This window comes from Phallusia mammillata, chromosome 8 (genome assembly GCF_965637545.1).
Source record: "Phallusia mammillata chromosome 8, kaPhaMamm4.hap1.1, whole genome shotgun sequence".
Taxonomy (NCBI): domain Eukaryota; kingdom Metazoa; phylum Chordata; class Ascidiacea; order Phlebobranchia; family Ascidiidae; genus Phallusia; species Phallusia mammillata.
The window spans coordinates 17,228,978-17,253,318 of record NC_137259.1 but is presented as its reverse complement, the minus strand read 5'-3'; the positions used below and the strand labels follow the sequence as shown (position 1 = coordinate 17,253,318).

Here is a 24,341-nt window from a genome sequence, read left to right as displayed (position 1 = left end):
CTTCAAGTTAAAAAAAATTAGTCATGTAATGATCAAAACCCAAAGATTAAAAAAAACAAAAAAATCTTTAATTTATAAATTTAAACTGATGAGGCAGATTATGTTGGCAAGATAAGAGCAAAAAAATACTCAAGTTATGTAACATGTGTACAAGTATAATATATTTAATTTCAAAAAACAACAAACCCATATAACAAACCATAAGCAATTATTAATTATGCAGTGATAAAGTTAACAATAATGAGATAAGTGACACTAACACCTAAAGATTGTATTTTCTGGCGTGTTTTAAGCATTTATGTCAGTCAGTAACAAACCATTAGAGGTATAAGCATAAATAAACAGAAACAAGTGACAGAAATTATTGAAACAACACTGTTTAAGAAATGGACACTGAGTTAATGATCTAACACTTTTCACAATTAGGAAAACACTGTATAAAATTGCAATATTCGATGAAAGCAATTGATTATACATTTAGATGTATCACATTAGAATATTACATTGATTGGCACAAATTCAAACCAATTATTATATTTACAGTAGCTGCAAACATACTTTATTTATTACCAAGCAAAAATGCCTAAATTAATCAAAAAAGTATCCCCAAAGAGATGATATTGTCTCTTGAATAGCAAGAGTGCAGTTTGAAAGTAACTGTCCAATAGAATCTGCTGTGTAAATTTTGTATGTGCACTAAGATACAGCACATGCAATAGCTGCTAGTGAGATTGCAGTTTCTTTGATAACTTTCTGAAGAGTTGGTTTGCCTTTTACAAGTTCAAAAACATTTGTTCCACTTTTATTTCTATGTGGAAACTCTGTATTTGGAACTTCTTTGCCGAGAAACTTGCAAAGTGGTTCCCAGCCTTCTTTGATGGAGTAAACAAGGAGTTTGTCTTTCGGTGCATTCTGTGTGTGAAAATAAATACACTGTTAATTCTGTAGGACAGTGGTTCTCAAACTTTTTTTGTTGCAATGCCTCTGGAGAAGTTTTCCGGACTTGCGACGCACCAGTAAATAAAAGTTATTGAGGAAACTTATTATACACTACACCCGGGCGTCGCGACGCACAGTTTGCGAACAACTGCTGTAGGAGAACATCCAATGGCCATTAAAAAGTTTTGCTAAACTGCTGCAGGATAACATCCAATGGCCATTAAAAAGTTTTGCTAAGCTTTTTTATGCAATTGACCAGATTATGCGTTTACCTCACAACTAACATAACCAATGGCAAACAATTTACTTAACTCTTTTGAAATATGTTTAATGGTGAAAATAACGGCCCAAATAGACGTTAAAAGCGACATGCTTTATTGTTCAAACGTTTCGGCAAATGCTCATGCCATCATCAGTCTTCTTCTTCATTGCAATACCGTAATGGTTGCCTATGTACTTTGGAACACTATATACGGATCTGTTCATAAGTTTAATGGTGAAAATAACGGCCCAAATAGACGTTAAAAGTGACATGCTTTAACGTTTGAACAATAAAGCATGTCGCTTTTAACGTCTATTTGGGCCGTTATTTTCACCATTAAACTTATGAACAGATCCGTATATAGTGTTCTTTTGAAATAAATTTGAGACGATTGTAATGAAAAGCTTGTGTTTATTGGAAGAAGTATTGTATCAACATTGGTGCATGGAAATTACCGAATAATTTTATTTTTTGCCAACATCAGAGCTTACAAAATATTATAAGGATGTTTTTGCCGTATCTATTGCACATAGACAATGGTCTATTTTCAAACTGACATGAATTGGTTCAAGACTTAAATTAATGAAACACATACCTGCAAAATATGTGCATTGTGTCGTCTGTATATCAACCTGTACTGCAGTTCATTATATTTTAGCTCTGATATTATATGACTCCTTGGTGGAAAACCAAAGACCGCCACAGCTAAACAAACAACAAAAACATCAGAATTTTTGTCTGAAAATATATTTTAACAAAATAGCACCTATTATTGTCATAAACTGATCTACTTTTCTGCCTGTCGGGGATAAAAGCCTGACCAAGCTTGCATTCCATGTGCTTAGTTCTTTGTTCTGGGCTTTAATGCTTTTTATCCATTCATCTTCAGAGTTTCGCATCATTAAGATGATCTGTGATAAAAAATTCAAAGTGTGAACTGCATTTTCAGATGTTTTCTTCTTGTTTGAACAATTTACTGGCGCAACACTTATCCACACAAAAATCTGTTAAAAATTTTTAGGAAAATTAATACACAAGGGGTAGGCAACCTTTTGATTGACACATGCCATTTTACTTGTCTTTTGAAAACAAGTCTGTTTTTGTGTTTCAAGTGATTTAAAAAGCAATCAGAAAGCATACAGATTTTCATGTAGGTCAGCTCTGTTAGACTATTACTTCATATCGAACTCGAAACAAGCAATACAATAGATAAATCAGGGGTGCTCAATATGTCAATCACGATCTACCAGTATTTAATGTGGTTGGCACCAAAAAACAAAAAAAGCAAAGATTTGACCTTGCAAATTAAATGCATAGCTTGCATGTTAAACGAGGTCAGCACCACTGGTTTTAATTGTTTTAACAAGCTTTTCAATATCAACTTGTACATTTGCTAGGCATGCCATGAAAAATCACCTCTTGCGCAAAAAAAAAACGGTTGCCAACCCCTGTGTTACAAGTTTCAAACACCTTTGAATCTGGAAACGCTTTGTGTATTTCATCCCAATATGCACATGCTGGAACATCAGTGACAGCATCAACATTTTCATACATCTGTCGAAAATCTTCAGTGCTTCCTCCTTCAGTCATAATTTTCTCCCAAATTTTTCGATGATAATAAAATGTTCAAGAAAGTCATAAACTTCATAGCCAAGTTCTTTTAAGGCCCAAACCATGGATTTGGTGCCAGTTTTTGAAAACCCAGCAACTATGACCTTCATATTTTACTATTTGTCCTAAAATTAAAAACAGTTGGTTAAATAATGCACCAAAAATTATACGAATAAAAATGTTAATTTCATATGAAGACAGTGGACAAATTCATTTTTTGTTACTGCATAAATATCATTTTTTTGGAAACACATAAGATTTACAAGCAGGTTAGAAATATCAATTGCATTAATGATTCTAGTTAATAGCAATGCAGTTATTTGCACATACACCCTTCAAACAGCATAATTTACACTGTGGCACATACCATTTCACAGCTGATAAATTTCTGATGATAAATACTATTAGAAAATTATATCTTTAAAACAGTGGCAACTTAAAAAAAGGATTTAAACCATTAAACAATGAACACAAAAAATTAAGGTCAAAATTCATTGATTTAAATACAACACTGAAAATAGTACAAAATAATCTAAATTGGCACACTTATAAATGTATTGCAAATATATGATTCGTACTACAAACAACACAATCATAAAAAAATTGGTACAAAAATACAGAATTGAACTTAAAAAACAAAACAGAACTTAACTGCAAAAAGTTTGACTTAATGATTCTTTTATACAGGTAGCATATAATATAAACAAACATTCGGAAATAATTAATACAAACATTGTGAAACACAATACTTTGTGCTTGTGAAACTATATAAAGTACATAATCTATTTTGTAGTAGGTAAAAATTGGTACATGTAAGATAACCAACCTTTTCCAGCATCAACACAATCATAGACTAAATCTACCATAGAATCAGCACAATACACTTTGTAAGTGGTATATGAAGCAAAAAGGGCAATTGCACCCAGGGTAAGGGCAATTTCTAATTGAACTTTTTTTGTGACTGGATTTTCTTTCAGAAGTCCAACCACTCTTGTGCCGCGTTTGTTTTTGTGAGGAAATGGTGTATTCGGAATTTCTTTGCCAAGGAACTTACAGAGTGGAGCCCAGCCCTCTTTGACAGAAAACACCAATAGTTTATCCTTAGGTGCATTCTAAACAAATGAAACTCTTGTAAAGCCCAATACTATATACATGAATCTGGTTATTCACATATCCAATTTGCCATGCTTTTTATGCAATTGTCCAGATTATGTGATTAAAGGAAAGAGTTAACAAATAGCTGCATTTGGGATGCATGCAATTAAACAAACTACAGAACAAACTGATATGTAATTGACCTGTCTACTTTATAAATTGCAATACCTTACAACAAGGGTGGATAAACTGTGTTTTATAAAACCATGTGTTTGTACAGATTTTTATGCTAACTTATTTGTTAGTGTAGTGTAACTAAACAGTTATTTTTTAGCATGGATAGTGCATGATACCTGCAAAAACATGATACCTGCAAAACATAAGCATTGTGCCTTCTGTAAGTCAGTTTGGTTTGCATAGCATTGTATTCCGGCTCCCAAAATAGTGGATATGGGCGACAAGCACCAAAAATAGCACGACCTGCAAAAACTATGTGACAAGCAGCACTTTCAAACCAATAAACATCTTATACTGACTCATAGTGTCAATGAACCCTCTTAATCTCCTCATAGTTGGTGAAAGAAGCCATGCCATAAGTATAGGAACTGTCAGGAGTTGTTTAGATTGTTCTTTTGCACTTTCCCACCATGCCTCCTCTGATTCACGTTGCATCAGCACAATCTATTAAACAAACAAAAAAAGGGTAAATTAGGACAAAAAAGCATGTCATCTCAATGGTTTCTTTATTTATCTTAACAAAAATAGCGTAATTCTCTTGTAATGCAGTATTAACTAAAAGATTTGTCAAATTATTGTCAGCATGTGCTAAATGGTTTTTGTTTAACTACCTTAGCATCAGGAAAAGCTTTGTGGATTTCTTCCCAGTAATATGCCGCTGGAATATCCGTCACTGCATCAACTTTTTCATACATTCGTCGAAAATCTTCTGTGGTACCTCCTGTCACCATAATCCTGTTCCAATCATTGTAATAGTATGAAAAGTGTTCCATTGCATCATGCACATTGTACCCGAGCTCAGTAAGAGCGTACACCAGAGATTTTGTGCCAGTTTTTGGCATTCCAGCAACAATAACTTTCATTTTATTTAATATTGCCTATGTCTTCCAATAGAAAAATAAATATTCAGTGATGGTTTGCAGCCAGTCTGCAGAACATACCAGAGATCTAGCACGCTGGACCAACATGTCCCACATGTGTGCGTACAAGAGCAGTTTCAGCAGAGTCAAAGCAAGCCATAGAAGTCAAGCCAGTATAACTAAATGCATTCGGTGCAAAATTTCAACATGCACATTTTTTTTAATCGAGCGTCCAGCTGCCATTCTCTGCAGACTGGTTTTGCACCAATAAAATGCACTAAAATAAAACACAACAAACAAGCAGTCATTCATTAAAGTTCAAACATTTACAAAAGCACAACGCGTGTCAGTGCTGCTGCTAAGGTAAAAAATTGCTTTGCTGTAACAACCTGCACTTTGCCTTTAAGTACATTTAATGTTCAAACTAACAATAACAAGATGTAATAATCAACCTTTTTGAACACAATCAAAAAATTAACTTTACATCATTCTTAAATTAAAAGAAACATTTTGAAACTGTCTAGGTAAGGTAATTACTGATTAACCCCAAATCCTTTGCAAATAAAAGCTGAAAGTCTGAAACGTCAGCATTTTGCAATTAACTATGATATAAATATAAACTAATGCTACAAACAAAATCCTAGGCAGGAACGAAAGTTATAACATGTTTATTTTAAGAAACGAGTCTTGTTTTAGAATAACAATTTATTTTGTCACTTGTTTAGTATTTTGCATATTTTACGTTACGCATGACTGCCTAATAACATTCTATCACAATATTAGCAACTTTTTGACTTAAAATTTTAAAATACCTTTTGCAAACACGTTAAACGTATAGCAAGTTAAAATGGGAAATGAGACTTCAATGAGACAATAATAACCACTTAACCTAAACCAAAATCTAACTCGTAAACGTCAACAATAACACGCAAAAAGGGTATTTCCCAGTTCCCACCGTGAGAATTTGCATTTGTACATTCACACTGGTTCAAAAACGACAAGAAATCGAAAGTTTTTTATTCGAAAAAGAAACGTAAAAAGGAGCACACTGGACATCAGAATACGCAACAATCAACTGCGCATTTTTTATATTATCTTTACTACCGTAGTTATAGAACTTTAATGAGCGAAGAGACAAAAAATAATAACGAATTTTCAGAAAAAAATCAACAAACAAATCAGAAAAACAAGCAAAAAACGGCCTTCAATATTTTTGTTGTAGCTAACATTTGCGCAAGCAGTTGACCGTTGCTTTTAAACGGTTTCTAAAAGTACGTAATAATAGGCGTGCACAGTGCACACAACGTTTAACTCCACCACTTTTGATATTGATGGTACATCAAGACATCTTCACAGCTGTAATTTTAAAAGTCTGCAACTCCAGTGCAGTTGTATAATGAAACACCACATTGGTGACAATCACAAGGTACTCGAAGAGAGCAAAGAAAGAGTAAACTGCAAAAGAACGTTTTGTTACGTCAAGAGGCCAACTAATAAGCCACCCCAACGTTGTTTTTAAAGCCACTATATTCCTTTTTTAATATTCGACTCTTTTTCATACAATAGGAACTTAAAAAAAGGGTTGATAAGCCTTTGTGAGTCGATGGTTTTTGTATTGGGTTTAGCCACGCAAAGACCAAAGCGACAGTTGAAATAAGTTTGATAATTTTACTACCCCCAATACATGTACTGTCTTATGCACAGTCTCAAAATTAAACAACATACCATGTGTCAGTGATAAGCTTGTCAATTTAAGTTGAAGCAGAACCTGTTCGAGGCAAAAGTATTTTAGAGGGTGCTCCTAAAGTTACTTACCTCCTGGTTCACAGTATGAATTGTGACGAACGTAAAAGTACATTGAAAGTAAAAAACAGCAGACATTGCAGATCCAAATCATAAATTTTCTTTGAGTCAAGTTCTTCTCGTCGGGAGATTTGACAACCAAAGGTTTTAGAATGCAGTCAACAGATATGAATACTAGAGATCCCGTTATAAATGCGATAAAGAAACCTTCGTGGGCACCTGAAACAATAGTAAATACTGGTTACAACTATAGAGATGCAGCGAATATATTAAGTTCGGTCGAAACCGAATCGTTTTTGACAACACGCGAAGTCGTACGGTACGCTTTAGGCAAGAAAACATAGGTTTTTACTGCCTGTCCATGAGTTCTTTTGTCTGGTGTAGAAAAAAAACAATAATTGCCGCGAATTTAGACATGGTGTTTGAAAGATTACGTGATATCTTAATGGGCAGACAAACACACGTTTTACGCTTTGAATCTGTGTTCGTAAAAGATAAATTCGGCAAATCAAATATTCGGTACATCTGTAGTTACAACCAAATGCATAAGCAAAAAACGATAAACAAGCACTTGATCCAAAGGATCGATGCATAACAATGAATACAGGAGTCAAATACCTCCACTTTCCACAGAAGAAACAGTAGACAGTCCAAGCAATCCGCAAATTTCAACTAAGTTTCCAAGCAAGGCCACTTGAGATAGGATTCGATGTACTAGCGGCGCCTGTAGGTCAAATTAAAAGCACGAATCGCACAACAGTTTAGATTTTATATGTCCTTATTTATCTATCCTTGTGGACGGCCAACAAAATAACAACCAATGCTGATATTTTAGTCCGAAATACGCCACTATACTTACCCAGTTTCTTTGTGATACTTTGCATCTTTTAAGCCAGGCTCTGTACATAAAGAGGGAAATGAATCTTGGAGTCATGTGCAAAAAGATACATGCTCTCCAAATGTACGCTTGCGGAGTTAGGGATATTGCTGCACTGACTGTAGGAAAGATATTCCACACCTTAACATAAATTTACTTGGATCAATATTGCTGCAATTGGGCTACTGTAGAGCAGGGGTGTGCAACCTTTGACAAATATGTTTAGCTACAAGTAAAATCAGCATTGAATTCTATAGCCACATATTGCCAGGTTGCAGAAAAATAGAATTTAAATCTGCTCAAAAAATATGTTGGACTAGTTTGCCAGTACATTTGAAAACCAATTAAGCGTCTCTGCGGGCCGCACGACCTTCTATTTGGCCCGCGGGCCGCAGGTTGCACACCCCTGCTAAAGAACCTACTTTACAATGGGTGCTTGTTGAACGGTTGAGATCAAACAGCATTGACCAGATGACAGAAAAAACAAATCCAATCAGAGGAAGGGAAATACCAATCATCCCAACTTTCCTAACCATAATGCCACCAAAATCTACACCCTTCATTCTACCGAAGTTGAACCGGAACCGAACACGAAAAATTGAGACTGTCCTCTTTGACTATATGCGGCCCCTCATAAACCAATATGTTTAATATGCGATTTCTAGTTAACGTGCTTGTTCAGTATGAAATCGTGTATTTCAAACCTGCAAAACAGATAAAATATTTAAATTACTTCCAGCAAAGCCTTGGTTATGTCACTTTCATTTTAGCGCGTCGTCCGTTACTTTTGAAAAGAGTTCAACGGTATGTTTTGAAAGCTATTCAAGCACAACAAAAGCTCGTATAGCTTTCCTGCCTGTTTATCATCTAATACTTTTGCCCTGTTTTAAACTCCATATTACGACCTTGTCCTTAAAACTGAGTAAAACTGCTAAAACAAAAACTGCTCAAAGTGTGAAATAGTTCAACTTTCATGGTCAGTATGCAGCTGGGGCATATAGTGTCCCAATCCCTTTGCTTTCAAAATGGTTTACGATCAATAACAATTAGGCAAATTGTTCTTCTCTGAAAAAGTGCAACAATAATGTGCCATCCGTTCCTTATACATCTCGCTATCAATAAACAGGCCTTTCTTTTCCTGTGCAAGCTCGATTACAAATAACGCTTATACTACTAATTACGATCCGCCTTTCAATAAAAAACGCTATACATGATACTAAATCACAATTGTCACAGCATAAAGCAAGCTTCTCAACTGAAAGTTACACCCAAAGTTAAGTCGTAGGTACCAACTTTATGGGGCCTACAACAAACGGAAAAATATTTAAGTGCCCAACAGATAGCGCATTCTTTGTCACAAGAGCCTTGAAGCAGCCTATGTACATAAGTTTATTACAACACAACACAGAAATGTCAATATTTGGCGAGCAAAAAGTTGTCTTGTAGTGCAGAATATAAAGCGTGTGTGTGTGGATCCCCGCTACTGAAAACACACACAAGTCCTACGTACAATTTAACATGCTCTAATATACCCGCATTAAAATATCTTGAAACTACAATCTACACAGCAAAAGAAAGCTTCAAAGATCACAATCATTTTATCCGAGCCAGCCTTTTTGCGAAAACGGGTAAATCCTAGGTTGGTGTTTGCTCACAACTCTATACTGACTGTTTTGCTGCTCAAGTTTACCAACTAAAGTTTTTCAGGTTTCGTTGCGCAGCTATTTCCGACTTGGCGAATATTTTGGGAGTGGTTTTGCAGACACTTAGCAAATAAGAAAAAGCTTACGTTGACAAATAAACAGGCATTTGGTTGCAAGCAATGCCGAAACCGTTCTAAATATCATTGACTTGCTAACTGTCTTTTCCAAGCACCCACGCAAGTGCTGCTCATATGTCGCAGTGCGCAATAGTTGACATTTATCTGAGCAGCACGCAACACCAGCCCTAACCTGTACTGATAACGGCTCGTGAAACTGACAAGCAAGATACGTCATACAAACAAACGCCAATTGTTTGCTGAACAATTAGAAATAAGCAACTTCTTTGTAAGTTCGAATAAAGAGAAACAAAAAGCTCAACTGCAAGTTTAAAGCAGTGAAGATTAAATTACAAATAACGGTTGGTCTCAGCAAATGAAATGTCCTTTTTTATGTCGGTTTAATTTTGGAACGTAGCTTACGGAAATAAACTTTGTTCTTTGTGTCAGTGTACTACGGTTTATGTAACTAAAAAAGCAGCAAGTAAAAAAGTGATTTAAGGTTTAGTTTTTAGATTGTGGGTGAAATAAATTCTGTTATTCATTGGTGGCCGATACAACTTAACTTCTACGATTGACTTGCTAATTTCTACTTCAGGTTATTGCACCATTTTCTACAAGTGTTAAAATATGTTTTGTGAAAACATACTTTGCTGCTGTTAATCCTCAAATCTAAAACAATCTTGGATATTTTGAAAACCATCATCTCCAGTGTGCTTCTTTGGCTAAATTGAGAGAATCTTTTCGGCTAAACCAAACTTTAACATCCTAAAAACAAGCAAATTAAACTGAAGAATAAAATAAGACATTTTACCGAATCTACGATGTTATGGTAAGTATTCAATATCAAAAGAAACGGTATGAACATGTGTAAAAACGTAGTCATGAAATTCGGACCTCAGATTGTAATTAATACGAGATACAACTACTATATTGCGAACGTCAATGAACAATATTAAAAGCCGACATAAAAAGGCAGCAGTTTTACGAACACAAAACATACTTCATTTTGTGTTTCAATAGAAGGTCAAAATATACCATTGCTGGCACAAAAATTCACAAATTTTTAGTTTTTTTAGGCAAAACACTGCGATTTTCGTTGCAGGTATAACTGAAAACAAAAATAGGTTTTGTTACTTAATATATTTGCTCATTCATAAAATGGAATGGATTTTTTGCATTAAAATAAAAACTCAATAACTTTTTTCAGGACCAAAACGAAATTTGAAACCAGATAGTTGTAAAAAGGCATCCCTTATGAAATACAGCAGATTTTTTACATTGACCACAGGCCAATATGTAAGTTGGATAAATAAAATAGCTTTAAACGCTGGTTGCGGTACTAAGGCCAAACAGATGTAATTGATTGTCAAATTTGCGTTAAAACATAAAAACATGAAAAACCGTGTAGAAGAACATAACACACAAAGAAATATCAAACTGCTCAACGTGGCGATCGACAATCACACCGTAAAAATAAGAGCTGGTATAAAGTAGATATAGCGTTGCCTCATGTTCCGAACGAACGTGCAAAACGAAAATACGCGCCAAAATGACAAATACACACAAAAATGATGATTCACTTTAGGAAAATCAATCGCATTGAGAGTGAAATAGAGTTGCTGACAAAAAGTTCGGTGTATCTCTACCTCTTGTACACCAAATTATACACCAAAGCAGGCATAACTATCGGCTAAAATTGGACTTCAAATTGGAAGCTTGTATTCGAGACAAACGGTTTTGAAACGGTCAAAACGGTTTGGCTTTTTGGAGAAAATTGAATATTTTCCAACGTTTAAAATGGTCCTTCGTAGTTGGGTAGACACATAGTAACTAGATTTGCCAGATGCAAAGATGCCTAGTTGGGTAGAAAATTGGACTGGTGTTTCACACATTTCAAGTTGAGACGCAAACTGTAGAAGTCAAAATAAGACTACAAGTTCGAATCAGTGTCAGTGACAAACTGTGGTAGTACTAAAACAGTGTTAGATCAGGATAAAACGTAAAAACTGTAAATCATGCACAACACGGCGAACGGCAAGTGTGAAAAATCTCCTTTCAACAAAACAAGCAGCAAGGCCTTAAAATAATTGCGTGAGGCTTAAAAAGTAACTGACCGATATGTTTGGATTTGATATGTGCTTTTAAGCGGGTTGGCAAACCGTTTATGACGTTTTTCATGATCTGCAATGTATGTGATCTGAGGTTAGTGTTTCTTAAGCCATTTGTGCTGAATCAAATGTACCGGTGGAAATTTGTAGGACTTCTTCACAAAATTAAAACAAATAGTTTGGGATTCATACTATTTTCAGTACTTCATATTTTCTTAACAGTATGTGAATGGATATTCGATGACAAAAATAGTTCCAGACGAAAAACATTGCCAAACTCTGTGCAAGAAACAGGTCAACTTGAGTTTTCATAACATTTAGAAGACTTGATATGCACATGACTATCAAAGCTTGTTCAACAACCCGCTTAAAGCGTACACAAACAGGAAAAAATGGTGTGTTTCTGTCTTCAGAAGCAAGTTCGAAGTAATTTACTTGTACAAGCAATATATTGAAGTTTCATTGAAATTTCTAATTTACATTTCACATAATTTTACCAGATTCGTTCACAATACTGTTGCTACAGTTTAATGAAATATTTCAAGAACTTTTAAATGCTGGTGTTTAGTCAAAAGTGGGAGTTTAGTTCAAGACAGCATTGGTTAACAGTTCTTGAGTCTGACACATGATGATTGTTTTAGATCAAAGTGACTGGTTAGTAGGTGTGATTTCAAACAACAATAAAATCATGTGGTAGTCCAACAATAAATCTTTATGAATTTACAAGTTTAGTACTTTATATAAAATTCTTACACAGATAACATATGTGCGTTGCTTGGATAATTAATATTTCTAGAACAGTATGTCGTACCCATAAAGTAATAGAATAGGCCTAAACCCAAATTTTTAACTATCAAGTTGTACTTAAAGTTTTAATAACGTTAGAATAAAGCTTGTCACAAGAATGTATCTGCACCCAGTAGATCAATAGTGGCAGTCAGATAAAATCTGTTCTTAAAGAAAACGCTTAATAAATGGTGTTTTGGTGGATTTTTTTTGTAACGTAGTTCGCTGGTCAACTTAGATATTGTAGTGCCTTTCATTATTCTTAAAAAGTCGACTATATGGTACGTAGTGAAGCTACTTAATAGGCTTCAGACATACACAGTCGCGCCGTACGCTCAGTTGTTCAATAGGTTAAACATTTGGGGCAGCTACAACACTGATAAAAGTTTCCCACAACGGAAACAAATTCATGCCTTGAAGGTAGATTTGCTACCGAAAAGTAAAATTCATACCAATATCGAAAAATCAACAAATAACATTTTCTTTGTGACGCCACAATGACGTCATCGGTCAGTGTTCGTCATCGGTCAAATGACGTCATCAATTAGAGGTCAAAAGGCCAAAGCATGAAGGTCAAGTGAAGAACTTAACTTCGATATAGGAGGTTGGCACATAACCGTCCAAGTCATTTGTCATGGCTCTGGTCCAGCCGTCTCCGTTGTCCGCCTCAAGCACGGAGAACTCCTGACCAGCCGTCATCGACAGGGCTCCATCAGATGTCGCTGTGGAGCGCATTTTTTTATTACCGTTGGGTAAATATTTGGACCAAATTGGCAAGTAAATTTTTTAAGGAGTTTGTTAAAATTGATAAGAGTTTTGGAATTTTAAGCAAGTCTGAGACCAGTAAGGACTTTCTTACAAAATGTAAGCTCTCTACTAATGTTTTTGAAAGTTTCTCATAAATAAATTACTTGCGTTGCCAATTTAAGCTTACAATTATACTTGCTTTAATTCCAGTGTAGCTTTTGCTAGCAGGAAATTATACTGTTTACTAAACATGTGTTTGATACATAAAAATTAAAATAACAACAAAATTTGAAAATGGAAATTGGAAGTCTGGTTGCAATCATATTTGGATATTTGGTCGACATTAAACTAAAACAACAATATTCTCTTACCTTCAAAGTCATATAGCGCAACACAAGTACCAATTGGTTCTGTTTCTTCATCAAAATCGTCACCAAAACTCTGATCGCGTTGGAGACTGTGCACAAAAAAGGATTGTTTGAAAAAGAAAAAACAATGAAATGAAATACACAATAAAATAAATATACAGTTAAAATACAAATATATGTATTTGTATGTTGTGGGGTAGCAACACATTTCAAAATACTTTTAGGACTTTTTTGTACAGCTATTGATAAAACTGTGTGTACCTTGGTTTGATGTCACTTTCTGTCTTCATTGGTTGTTTGATCGGTTGTGCTTGTGGTTGAGGTTTTTGTGGCTCATTTGATGCGACCTTCATCGGTCGAGATGGCGAACCCTTCATTGTCGCAGAAGCTTCACCGTACCAAGCCTAGAAGATGTTATGTTTTGTTATTATATCTTGGCAAAATTTCTACCAATATCTTTTTCATTTGTGTTCAATACAATAACAGCTAAATTAGTAGGGATGGGCCGAGCCGAGCCAGAACCCGAGTACTCGGTACCGAGCATCGCTGTTTTTGATGCTCGGTGCTCGGCCGAGCAGTTGCACAAACTGACCCGAGCGTTAAATTTGCATAGTCATGCCCTGCTAACGTAACTAGTGTTCTAAGAAATCCTTTAGAATCTAAAGGGTATCCAAGATAAAAAAAACGAATGTTTTTTCAAATGTATTGGATGGTGGAAAAACGCGTTCTTTATGGATGTACAGCTCAATAAAACACCGCCGGTGACGTAAGATACCTCATAGAGCTAAAACGTAAAAAGGGGATTTTTTGTCATAATGCACCGAGCGAGATCAGATGCTCGGTGCTCGACCAAACAGAACATTCGCAGTTTTGGCACATCCCTATAAATTAGTTTCAAAAGCTTTTTTATGCAACTGCAGAAAACCTCAGTTATTCTGAACCTGTTTGGGCCGAAGAAATTGTCTGGATTAGGCGAAGGTTCAGATTAACCAAAGTTAACTAGTTCAAGCCTTACCACATTTCAAATCATTTGTACCTCAAGTTTTGTCAGAATCAGGCAAAGATCTAGATTAAGCGACTCCAGTTTAACCAAGGTTTACTGTAACCAAGTAGTGCATCTTTTTTTCAAAGGGTCATGATCCCAATGCAATGAAATAAATTGGTAATTGACCATAGGCAACTGTTTTAAAATTTTAAAAGAAGCAAGAACAGCAGATACGGTGAGTGAAACAAACCTCATGTTGGTTAAGGTCAGCTTGTAGTTTATCAATTTTCTGTGTTGCCATTTTGATTTGACCTTCTAATGACCCTGCATCACCCAGTGCTGGGTTGGAGCGATAAACATCTTGCATTTTAAGGATCGCTTTCCTGAAAACAACAGTTACATTCTGAAAACATCCAGTTCTTTCAGCAAAACATCACTAAATTTTCGAAAACTTAAGCAGACACAACTTTGGCAGAATAAAGAAATGTCTGCCTAATGCATTAAGAGAAATTGTTGATTGATTAAGTAAATGAACCTTTTTTAGTTTTATTGCACATTGGGAAAATATATGTCACACGAAATGTATGATATTTTGTTGGTACCTGCCATCATCTTCTTTAGTAAGTTCTTTTCGAATCTCTTCAATTTGTTTTTGGAGTTTCTTTCGTCGCTGCTCAGGTGGCAAATGTGAAAAATCCGCTGATTCAGCTACCTACAATAAGTCAGCAAATACAAAATTAAATTCACATTACAAAAAAAACACAATCAGGCTTAGATAAAGTGGGGAACAACAAGCAACTGCATCATCCAAACAATCTAATGCAAAGTTTCACAGCATTATTATGCAGGAATCTTAGGCATAAGTAGGATATATTGGTTGAACCCGCTTGGGAAACAATTCGGTTTCGGTTTGAAGGACTGTACTTCCTTATGTCAGCGTAAAAGTAGGTAATTTCCCAATCTTGGGAAAGTTGAGCACTGAAATTAAATGTCCCATAACTTAATTTCATGCAATGCATTGCCCTCCAAAATCTTGCTTAAAAAAACATGGCATTGTAAGAGCATTTATTTGAGCCACTTAAAGAATGAAATGCAATGAAAGTTGGCTTTTAAATTTTCATAAAGCACATATAGTTCCAACTTCCATTTGTCAGTCCATGCATACTCATATTTATATGCATTGATGATGTCATCATTTCCTTATGTACAGCAGGCCATTGTATAGCAGTCATAAAATTAGAAATGGTCTTGAATAGGAGGTCGGCCAAGCCAATTTGAATAGGGTTTACCCTTTTAGTGTTAACCACAGTCCTGGTATAAGAGTTTATAGCTATTTTGGGTTGCAGATTATTATATTTGTACTATGTTCAATACCCCATTTTAACACACTTTGAATGTAGTGTGTAATAGATAATAATAACAAAATGAAAATACTCAGCAATTTTAACATGCAATTTTTCAGCCAATCAAAGCAAAAATGTGTTAAAAAAGTTGAAATTAAAGCATGTTTTGGTACCTGTATGATGCAATAAAATGGTGGGGGTTGCCCCACAGAAACTTAAGCAAGTTTTTATACATTTGTTCTCTTTTTATGCGAAGCATGAAAGAGATTTCATTAAAAAGCAACAAATCCATAAAAGATAAAATACGAACAACACTTAATGCCGTCAAGCCACAGTATGTAATCGGATATATCTTAAAAGGCTTGGATAGTTTTTTTAACATTTATTCTTTTCAAAAACTATCCCTTGAATCTAACCCACAATATTATGTAACTTATCCAACAACAGTTTCTCCACACATAGTAACTACATTTGCCAGATAAGAAGATGCCAAGTTTTCATACTGATGAGAAGCTAAAAAAGTAGTTAAAATGGACAGCTTACATATTATGCAGGTTTAAGCCGAGTTTGTCATGAAGAAACAATACAAGTCAAGATAATTTCAAAAGCAGTAAAGCAAAAAATACCAAACACAGACCCCATGACCCAACAGAGCAAAGATTCATGCGAACTTAGTCCAAGATCAAACTGAAATGAAGGGAAACCATCGATGGTAGCTGCATGCTGAAATGAAATCAGCCCAATCAGTGCAAAATCGCATCTCAAGGTTCTCATCCAAAGGAAAAGGAGCCGAAGACCGACTTACCCCTTCAGCATCGCCACCAGCCACTTCATCATAAAGATTTTCAAAGTTTGATTTAGGTTTTGTATCAACACCCGCTGCTATAAAGCCTTCCGTTGATATCGCAGAGCCAGACATGTCAACAGAAATCGGGGCAGATACCTCAATTTTCGGTGCAAATTCTGGTGGTTTGGTAGACATCCGAAACATTGTCTTTAACTTCTTTTTGTTCTTGGAAACTGAGCTTCGAATGTCACCACTGCCCGAGCGCTGGCGACCGTTCTGTTTCGAGAGGGAGTTGTTTTTCTCGCGGAGCACGTCGTAAGAAGAGCTTCGATTTTCTCGAGTTAGAGTTTCATCAGAATCAACATCAACGTTAACGTAATCCTGTTTCTTTTTCGTAAGTGACAAAGTCCTTGACTTCTGCACAGTTTCAGATTTAGGTTCATTTTGTGATGGGGTGTTAGAAGAATCTTCTGGTTCAAATTTTCGCTCGTCGCTCGTCACGCTCGAGGAGCGAGTAAAAGGGGATGACTCAGCAGAAAATTGCTTTCGAATGTAATTTACGGCAGCCGGCTAGAAGTAGGAATACCACAAAGAAAAAATGAAGAGAAGCTAAAACACTTTACGGTAGTTGAATCAACTTCAAAATATTTAGGATTAAAATATTTTGTGCATCATACTTTAATTGTTACAAAAAAATCATAATCCACTGAGAAGACAGGTTGAATTTAGGTGAACTTTACACAGCGTTTAGCAATACTTCATCACATTTGGTTTTTCTGTGGCATCAAAATAAAAACTTGATGATATTTAGTAAATATTAAAGCCACAAAAGTATAGAAAACCTGGCAGTACTGATAACCCAAACATTGAGTCATAAAAAATATCAATGTTTCGAGGTTAAAATTAGTTCACAGGGCTGTGCTCAAATCATGTCATTACACAGAACAGAAAACAGTCTTAGACCAATTGCTGGAAATGTCTATAAATATCTTCAAAATCGGGGGATCTTATCTATGTTAAACAACTGTAATCCACAGAAAAGAAAAGACCAAACCCTTAATCATATAAAAACTTTTTCAAACAGTATAATTTACTGGATGTGTATGTCTATATATTTTAAATAAAGTATTACCACAAGATAAAGCCGAGTTTAGACTGGGCCAAACAACCAGTACGATACTGTACATCTGTATTAAAAAACATAGGTTTGTTTTTTATGTTTTAAAAACCATGCATGTTAAAAAGTTGTTACTAAACAAGGTTTTGGTGTGCACAGGCTCATTTTTTCAGTGCATATTACTTTTTTTAAAGCTTTTGCGTGCATTTGAGTGCAAGTTGTTAATGTTAATGACATGCAACAGCACAATAGGGAATGCAAGCTGTCTGGGCATGCAACAATCAATGCATTATTAATGTAGCTATCAATATGATGGATGAAACTGAGTTTATAGACAGGTCAAATGCAAACTTTTTATTAAATTTTCACAACTTGAGTGTTTGACAGGTTATAATGACAAAATCCAGTCAAATTACCCGCAAATTAAGATCAAATCACTATATATACACCTAAAATCAACTATTAAGCTAACCCATTCATATGTTATTTAAACTGCAAAAATCATCACAAATTTTTGAACTTGAGGTGGCCCATTCAATCAATGGCAAACAGGCAGGAATTTAGACCAGTTTGCTGCAACTAAGTCTTTTATTTGCTTTTATTGGGGTCAATCCGTATGATATGTTCTGTCAGTTAAAAATTTCAGGAAAGGTAAATGAATTGATGTTATTGAGATGATCAGCAATGACAAAAGTCTTTAAAGAAAGCATCAAGCTGCACTCTATTGAATATGATGCTTGTAGCTTTTTGTATTATCAATGTATTATTACTAGAAACCAGAATATTCGACCAAATTTTAACGAAGTCAAAGCTTTGTAACATCTTAAAATTCAGTCAAAATTTGAAAAAACGAAACCTGCCTTGCATATGTTAAACATGTTCTATTACAAGAAAATCAACTTCTTACTATTTTATCAATATTTAAAACTAGTTGTAGGCAGAAAGAGTGGTTTTAAGCTGTTTGAAAATCCTAAAAAGGGCCTCCATTGTACACTTAGTCTGGCACACCATGATGTCTTTGAAACAGACTATACGAAAACCAAGCAATAATTTCAAGCCATTTCTACTGTACAAAAGCAGTCAAATCCCATTACATGCTGTGACTTTAAAGTCCTAACTCACACAAATTTTCCGACAAGAAAAACCAAATGCAATGAAATACCACTTCTAAACTTTGGTACAACAACATACAACTTTACACAGACAGATAATCATATAAACATGCTTTCTACAACACAAAATCAGCAAAAATATATAAGAAAACCAACAAAAAAGTTTCACTGACAAAACCTACCTTTTTCTGTCCGAAAAGCCAACTGAGTCCTTTTCTATTTGGCTGTTTGCCGATCACAAGTGAGTTTCTCTGCGAATCGGAACCATCTTCATGGTTGGTTTTACCATGATTCGGTGACGTAAAGTCTTCGAATTCTTTGTCATTTGGGGGCACAAAACCTGACTTTAACCTCTCCACTACAAGGGCAGCATCCTGGTAATTTTTAAGACTTTTAACCAAAATATGATTGATACAAATGCATATGTTTTAACACTTTAATAAAATAATAATTTATTGGGGTCTGTCAGGCCTAAAAATCAATCTGTCATACCATAACGTTAGTAAAAAAATCCTACAAAACAGTTACTCTAAGTGGGATAACATGATACCAAACAGTTTTAAACAGAACTTTTTTTAATTTTTAAACGAAAATTTCTGAACTTTGGATAACAATGTAAATGAATGCTTGCTTTAATGTTTGTCAACTTTTAACCCTTATTCAAAACATACAACAAAACATTAACAATTTTCAGTCTGACTTTAGTACCACATCCAAACAAAAAGGTCAAAGAGATAGGTAGTTTTTACAAGCCACTTTCAAATACAGCAGATGCGTTGTGTATTGGGAATCATGTACATTTTATGACGCTATGTCCACACAAACTATATAAAATAGCCACTGAGCAAACAGTTCTAGGTTAAGCAAACATACCAGTTTAGCATCGATAGCATTTGCTGCTCTTGCCATTCCATCTAAACATTTTTGGATAATAGGTTTGACGTTCTGTTCAATTTTGGCGTACTCCACCATTAGGTCTTTAAATTTAATGATCCCTTTTTCGTCACAATCTCGGTAACACTGCAGTAAAGAAAGGTTTCAGATTTTACAATATTTAAGTCTTGTTCTAGTCTTAATTGAACATACCACCCAACTAAAAATATAAAATCACATTTTTTTGTCAATCAAATAGAAAATACACTATATTTTCTTTAACCATTTTGTATAGTCAATGGCAAAATGTAATTAAAAATTTAACTCAAAAAGACATCAAAAAATTAGACAACATCAAAAACTTAGGCATATGATATTAATTTCACTCAGAGTATTATACAACCAAAAGTAAATTATCATTGACCAACTAACCACTGCCGAAACATGAGTTGAACTATCATAACCCATTTGCAAAGAAAACAAACCATTGGGTCACGAACAGTTAAAACAACAAAACTTACTGCAAAAATCTTTGGCATAACTGTTTGATAGTGATCTGTTTGTTCAGTGTTGAATTGTTGTAAATATGCGCCATAGTCTGTTTTGCAGGATTCTACAGTATCTTTTCGACTCATCCACATATGCTTGGCCTGGTGCAACAAACAAATATGTTAATGATTGTGTTAATAGTGATCGACACACTTTTTATTTCAACAAAAGTACGCCTAATGTTATGTTGAAAAGTACAAAGTTCAACCAGTAGAAAAATGTAGCAGCACTTCCGACTAAAATTGGTCAACAAATTGTTACCAAATACTCTTTTTATTGCACTTCTACCATTCCCTGATGTGGGGTGTATGTACAAAACTTATAGTGCCCACACATGTAAAGTATTTATCTTTTAAAGAACAGTTTGTTGACTGTAATCTGTAAATTTTACACACCACAAACTACTTGTTCCATTTGGAAAGCGTTTTTCCCAAAGGCATTATTAAAGGGAAGTAGTGGTACCAAACAAATCTTGACATGATTTTCTCTTGATTTTAGAACGTAAATACCAGTTTGGCCCAGTGTGGAAAACTTTATGATGAAACTCTGACCTTTACTATACAAATCATATGATAACCTTTTACCAACTTTATAACACAGACTTTCTGCCAAATATGTGTTGCAAACTGAGAACCAAGGCACTGTGTATTATATTGTATGTATAATATAAAACCATGACTTTAAATAGATTATCACTATGATTAACAATAAAAATATTTTTCCAGTTTGAGACTTAAGAGTAGGGAAGAAAAATTAAATCTGACCAACAAAAGTGCCAAGAAAACATTTTTCATTAATTTTCAATTACCTTTTCGACATCAGCTTTTGTTACATTTGTGTCAGCATCAAGTTTCTGAAAATAACTTTCCGATCTTTCGCACTCCTTCCATTCTTTTTCAAATTTCTTTTTAATTTGATCAAGGGTGCGTTCATGCTGATCTAAAGTGGACTGATGATGTCGCCCGTCTTGGTAAAGCTAAAAGTAAATATTACACAGTTCATACTTTGTAACAAAACGTTATAGCTAAACTACTGTATGTGATGCCTATGTTTCTAAATACACAAAAATGATAGTGCCAAATGTACTTAATGACTTGCAAAAATTTGGTAAATATATGAATCTTAGTATATAGCAACAACCAAATAGAGAAATAGAACCAACCAAACAGAATTGAACTAAAACAAAAACTATATTTGCATATTGTAATTTTGTTACATATATATATATTGTACAAACAACTGTACACATTCACCTTTTACAAGAAAAAAATACACACATTTATACTATGATAAAATCTTGTAACTATATGAAAATCTGTGGTAAAATCTTGTTGTAAGAACAGGGGGCAAGTTTCAGCTTTGAAAACAATGTTGAAACAACTCGTGAACAGGAAAAAGATGACACAAGGCATAGTGACTCATGTCTGTTGATCATTCACTAAAATCTACGCCTACAAGCATTGGACAACTCATAATGTCAGCATCATGGTTTAAGAGAAAAGCACACACCAAAAAACGTAAAATAACCAGGGATTGTGATTTTTTATTGCGGTTTTGATGTGAGTTTGTCATGTGTCCAGTGAGTCTATTCACCAACACAGACCAAAAAAATAAGTTATATACTTGATAAACTGTAATCTGTAATGTATTTTGAAATAAGATGGTATGCATGCATCCTAAATCCTTATTAATAATCCAAAGATGTTTTTAATTTTTGTTTTATACAGAACACAAGCTGTGTAACATATACATGACAGTTTGTAACATGACATGTAGTGTTTTTATATGAGTGCACACAGGGTTTTTTTAAGGTTTGGTTTGGGTGACCGCTAAGTAGTTTTAAGAGACCGCAAGTGTTTCATTTAAATACCAAAAAATAGCCATTTCCAAATTGTGGGAAACCGCTGGAGAAATACACCTTAAAAAAACACTGAGTGCACATTCAGTTAGTGATATACTTTTCTATTACAAAGGACGACAGCTAAATCTCATGTACAGATGGCAACCAGGACCACAAAATTATTGGAAACTTGAGATTTTAACTTGATTGTGGGTCTCAGCATGAATTATAAATAAGGGTATGCTGTGGTACACTTTCTATTGATTTGACACCAAAAATCTCACAAAAAGAAGTAAGGAGTTTTCTAAGGCAGGATGTTTAATATGTGTAAGGCTGTACAAACAAAAACTACTGCAAAATCGAGTTTTTAACATTTGGCTGTTTGGGTTTTATTAGAACAGTGGTTCTTAACCTGGGGTTCGCGGACCCCCAAGGGGTCCGTGAGATGGTTTCAGGGGGTCCACGGAGGGAAATATGTTAAGTATCATTAACCAACAGAAGAATATTTTTAAGTTTTTCAACCGTTTTTACAATCCTGCATACGAGTGCACGCTGTTCATCGCACCTTAATTGGGCCAAGAACATATACTTTTGTAATTGTTTTCGCTATTGTGACATCATAACACACATGGACAATAGACTTTATAGGACAAGTGATTTGTGAAGTTGTATGTACCAGAAATATTATCAATTTGATGCGTTGGCCACTAAAATACAGAAACGTCATTAATTTTAAAGGACTGTGAAGGCGGATTTAAATGCTTCTAAAGCATGACAGGGTATAAAGCAAGAAATATGAAACATAAAAAGACTTATGGTAAATTGCGTTGGGGGTCCGCAGACTTACAAAATTCATAAAAGGGGTCCTTGACTACAAAAAGGTTAAGAACCACTGTATTAGAAGGTTAAGAGTAACCTCAAATCTTCTACAAGACATTTAAATCTCCCTTGAGAAAACCGAGAGAAATCATACTAGAACCTAAACATGTAGACTACTTTTGTCATGCTTCAATTTCCACACAACTGCACATACCTGATCAACAGTTGCAATGCTATCTACATTTCAAAAACACACCTTCTTTTTTTCAACTTTTATTTCGTTGTAATATGCTTGTGCACTTTTGCTGACTTTTGACATCATTTCTTCAGCAACTGTTTCATGCTGTCCAGCGATGTCGTTTAATTCAGATAGTTGACTTTGAAAAGCTTTATGTGTAGAAAACCTTTAGAAATACATACACTGTGTAAAACATATGATGCACCAAAATCAGTCATTACATATAGTGTTAGGTTGGTAAAAACAGTTTTCAATATGATAAACATACCTTCAACAAATATTGAAAAAACAACTATTCGTTTAGTTTTACTTTTAAATCACAATTCGCCAGACCTATTGAAGGTGGTATACTGAATTAGTTGGTCATCAAGCATTTCCATATGGCATGGTGTAGGCTAGCCTGCGGAGGGACTGAGCTACACAAGCTAAGCAGTGAGCACAACAGAAGTCGAACAACAAGCATGGTTGCCTGCCTTGTATACAGCAATAAGCCTGGCATACTATGACTTAGAAATAAGTGTGCCATGATCGCTGGTCTGCATAAACACTTTAGGGTTGAAGTCAGGTATTAATTTATGTTCATTTCAATTGTTAAGTATTTTTAACTAATTTATTTCCACAAAAAGGACTGCCAGAAGGCATATATATCACTTCTTTATCAAAACTGATTTGAAATAAGACTGATTAAATTGCAACTGGCACTTACATGCTTCTGTCTTCTTCTCGTTTTTTAGGTTGAAAACTTTTAACCAATTTCCTCATCTTGGTTGCATACTCCATTTCAATTGAGCACCGCTCTTTAACAAACTTGGCATATTTCTCACCAAAGTCAATGTTGTGTTGGAGGTGCTTGTCCACATTTTCAAACTGATCCTGTTAAAATACTACCATGTTAGACTTACATCGGTGTAAACAACAGCTGTTTTTTAATGCTTTCTTAGAATTATATACTTAACATGCTAAACATCTACTGTATACAACAGTCACCAAATTCATTTTGTAGTAGTCCTAATGCCTACAGCATATTATTCATACGCCTTGACAATGTAGATGTAAGGCCAAACTTTAAACATATCTCTGAATCAGGCCAAATCATAATTTTAACTGACGAAACCTACCCATAATTCTACACCCCAATCCATGGTAAAAAAGTTGTTTCAATTGTTTTACACCATAAACTACCTTATAAAAGTTAAAACCTGCAAGAAATGTTGGTCTTGTTA

At 34.7% G+C, this 24,341-nt stretch overlaps 2 protein-coding genes and 1 pseudogene across 4 annotated transcripts; all 3 read right to left on the bottom strand.

The window, feature by feature from the left end:
- Window positions 1-5,029, bottom strand: LOC145205605 (uncharacterized; annotated as a pseudogene). The gene is made up of 8 exons (XR_013853687.1): window positions 4,756-5,029; window positions 4,444-4,588; window positions 4,278-4,387; window positions 3,598-3,924; window positions 2,672-2,922; window positions 1,968-2,112; window positions 1,797-1,906; window positions 1-912 (listed from the first exon to the last, which is right to left on the bottom strand). The product of XR_013853687.1 is annotated as an uncharacterized LOC145205605 (transcript).
- Window positions 5,030-5,997: 968 nt separating this feature from the next.
- LOC145204629 (acyltransferase PGAP2-like) lies at window positions 5,998-8,403 on the bottom strand. Its single transcript, XM_080077219.1, has 5 exons — window positions 8,107-8,403; window positions 7,667-7,825; window positions 7,426-7,531; window positions 6,820-7,026; window positions 5,998-6,459 (listed from the first exon to the last, which is right to left on the bottom strand). Exons 1-5 carry the CDS (start codon window positions 8,245-8,247, stop codon window positions 6,344-6,346), a joined length of 729 nt encoding a protein of 242 aa, XP_079933345.1. The 5' UTR covers window positions 8,248-8,403; the 3' UTR covers window positions 5,998-6,343.
- A 1,930-nt stretch (window positions 8,404-10,333) lies between these two features.
- On the bottom strand, window positions 10,334-24,341 carry LOC145204293 (formin-binding protein 1-like). Of its 2 annotated transcripts, XM_080076782.1 has the most exons (12): window positions 24,237-24,337; window positions 23,825-23,991; window positions 23,137-23,284; window positions 21,030-21,197; window positions 20,194-20,322; window positions 19,673-19,819; window positions 18,982-19,173; window positions 15,043-15,152; window positions 14,691-14,823; window positions 13,717-13,859; window positions 13,459-13,544; window positions 10,334-13,062 (listed from the first exon to the last, which is right to left on the bottom strand). In XM_080076782.1, the coding sequence occupies exons 1-12, from the start codon at window positions 24,258-24,260 to the stop codon at window positions 12,914-12,916; spliced, it is 1,596 nt and encodes a 531-aa protein (XP_079932908.1). In that variant the 5' UTR covers window positions 24,261-24,337; the 3' UTR covers window positions 10,334-12,913. The 2 variants fall into 2 exon arrangements, with proteins under 2 accessions (XP_079932908.1, XP_079932907.1); XM_080076781.1 differs by lacking the exons at window positions 10,334-13,062; window positions 13,459-13,544; window positions 13,717-13,859; window positions 14,691-14,823; window positions 15,043-15,152 and adding an exon at window positions 15,184-17,140 and having other exon boundaries at window positions 24,237-24,341.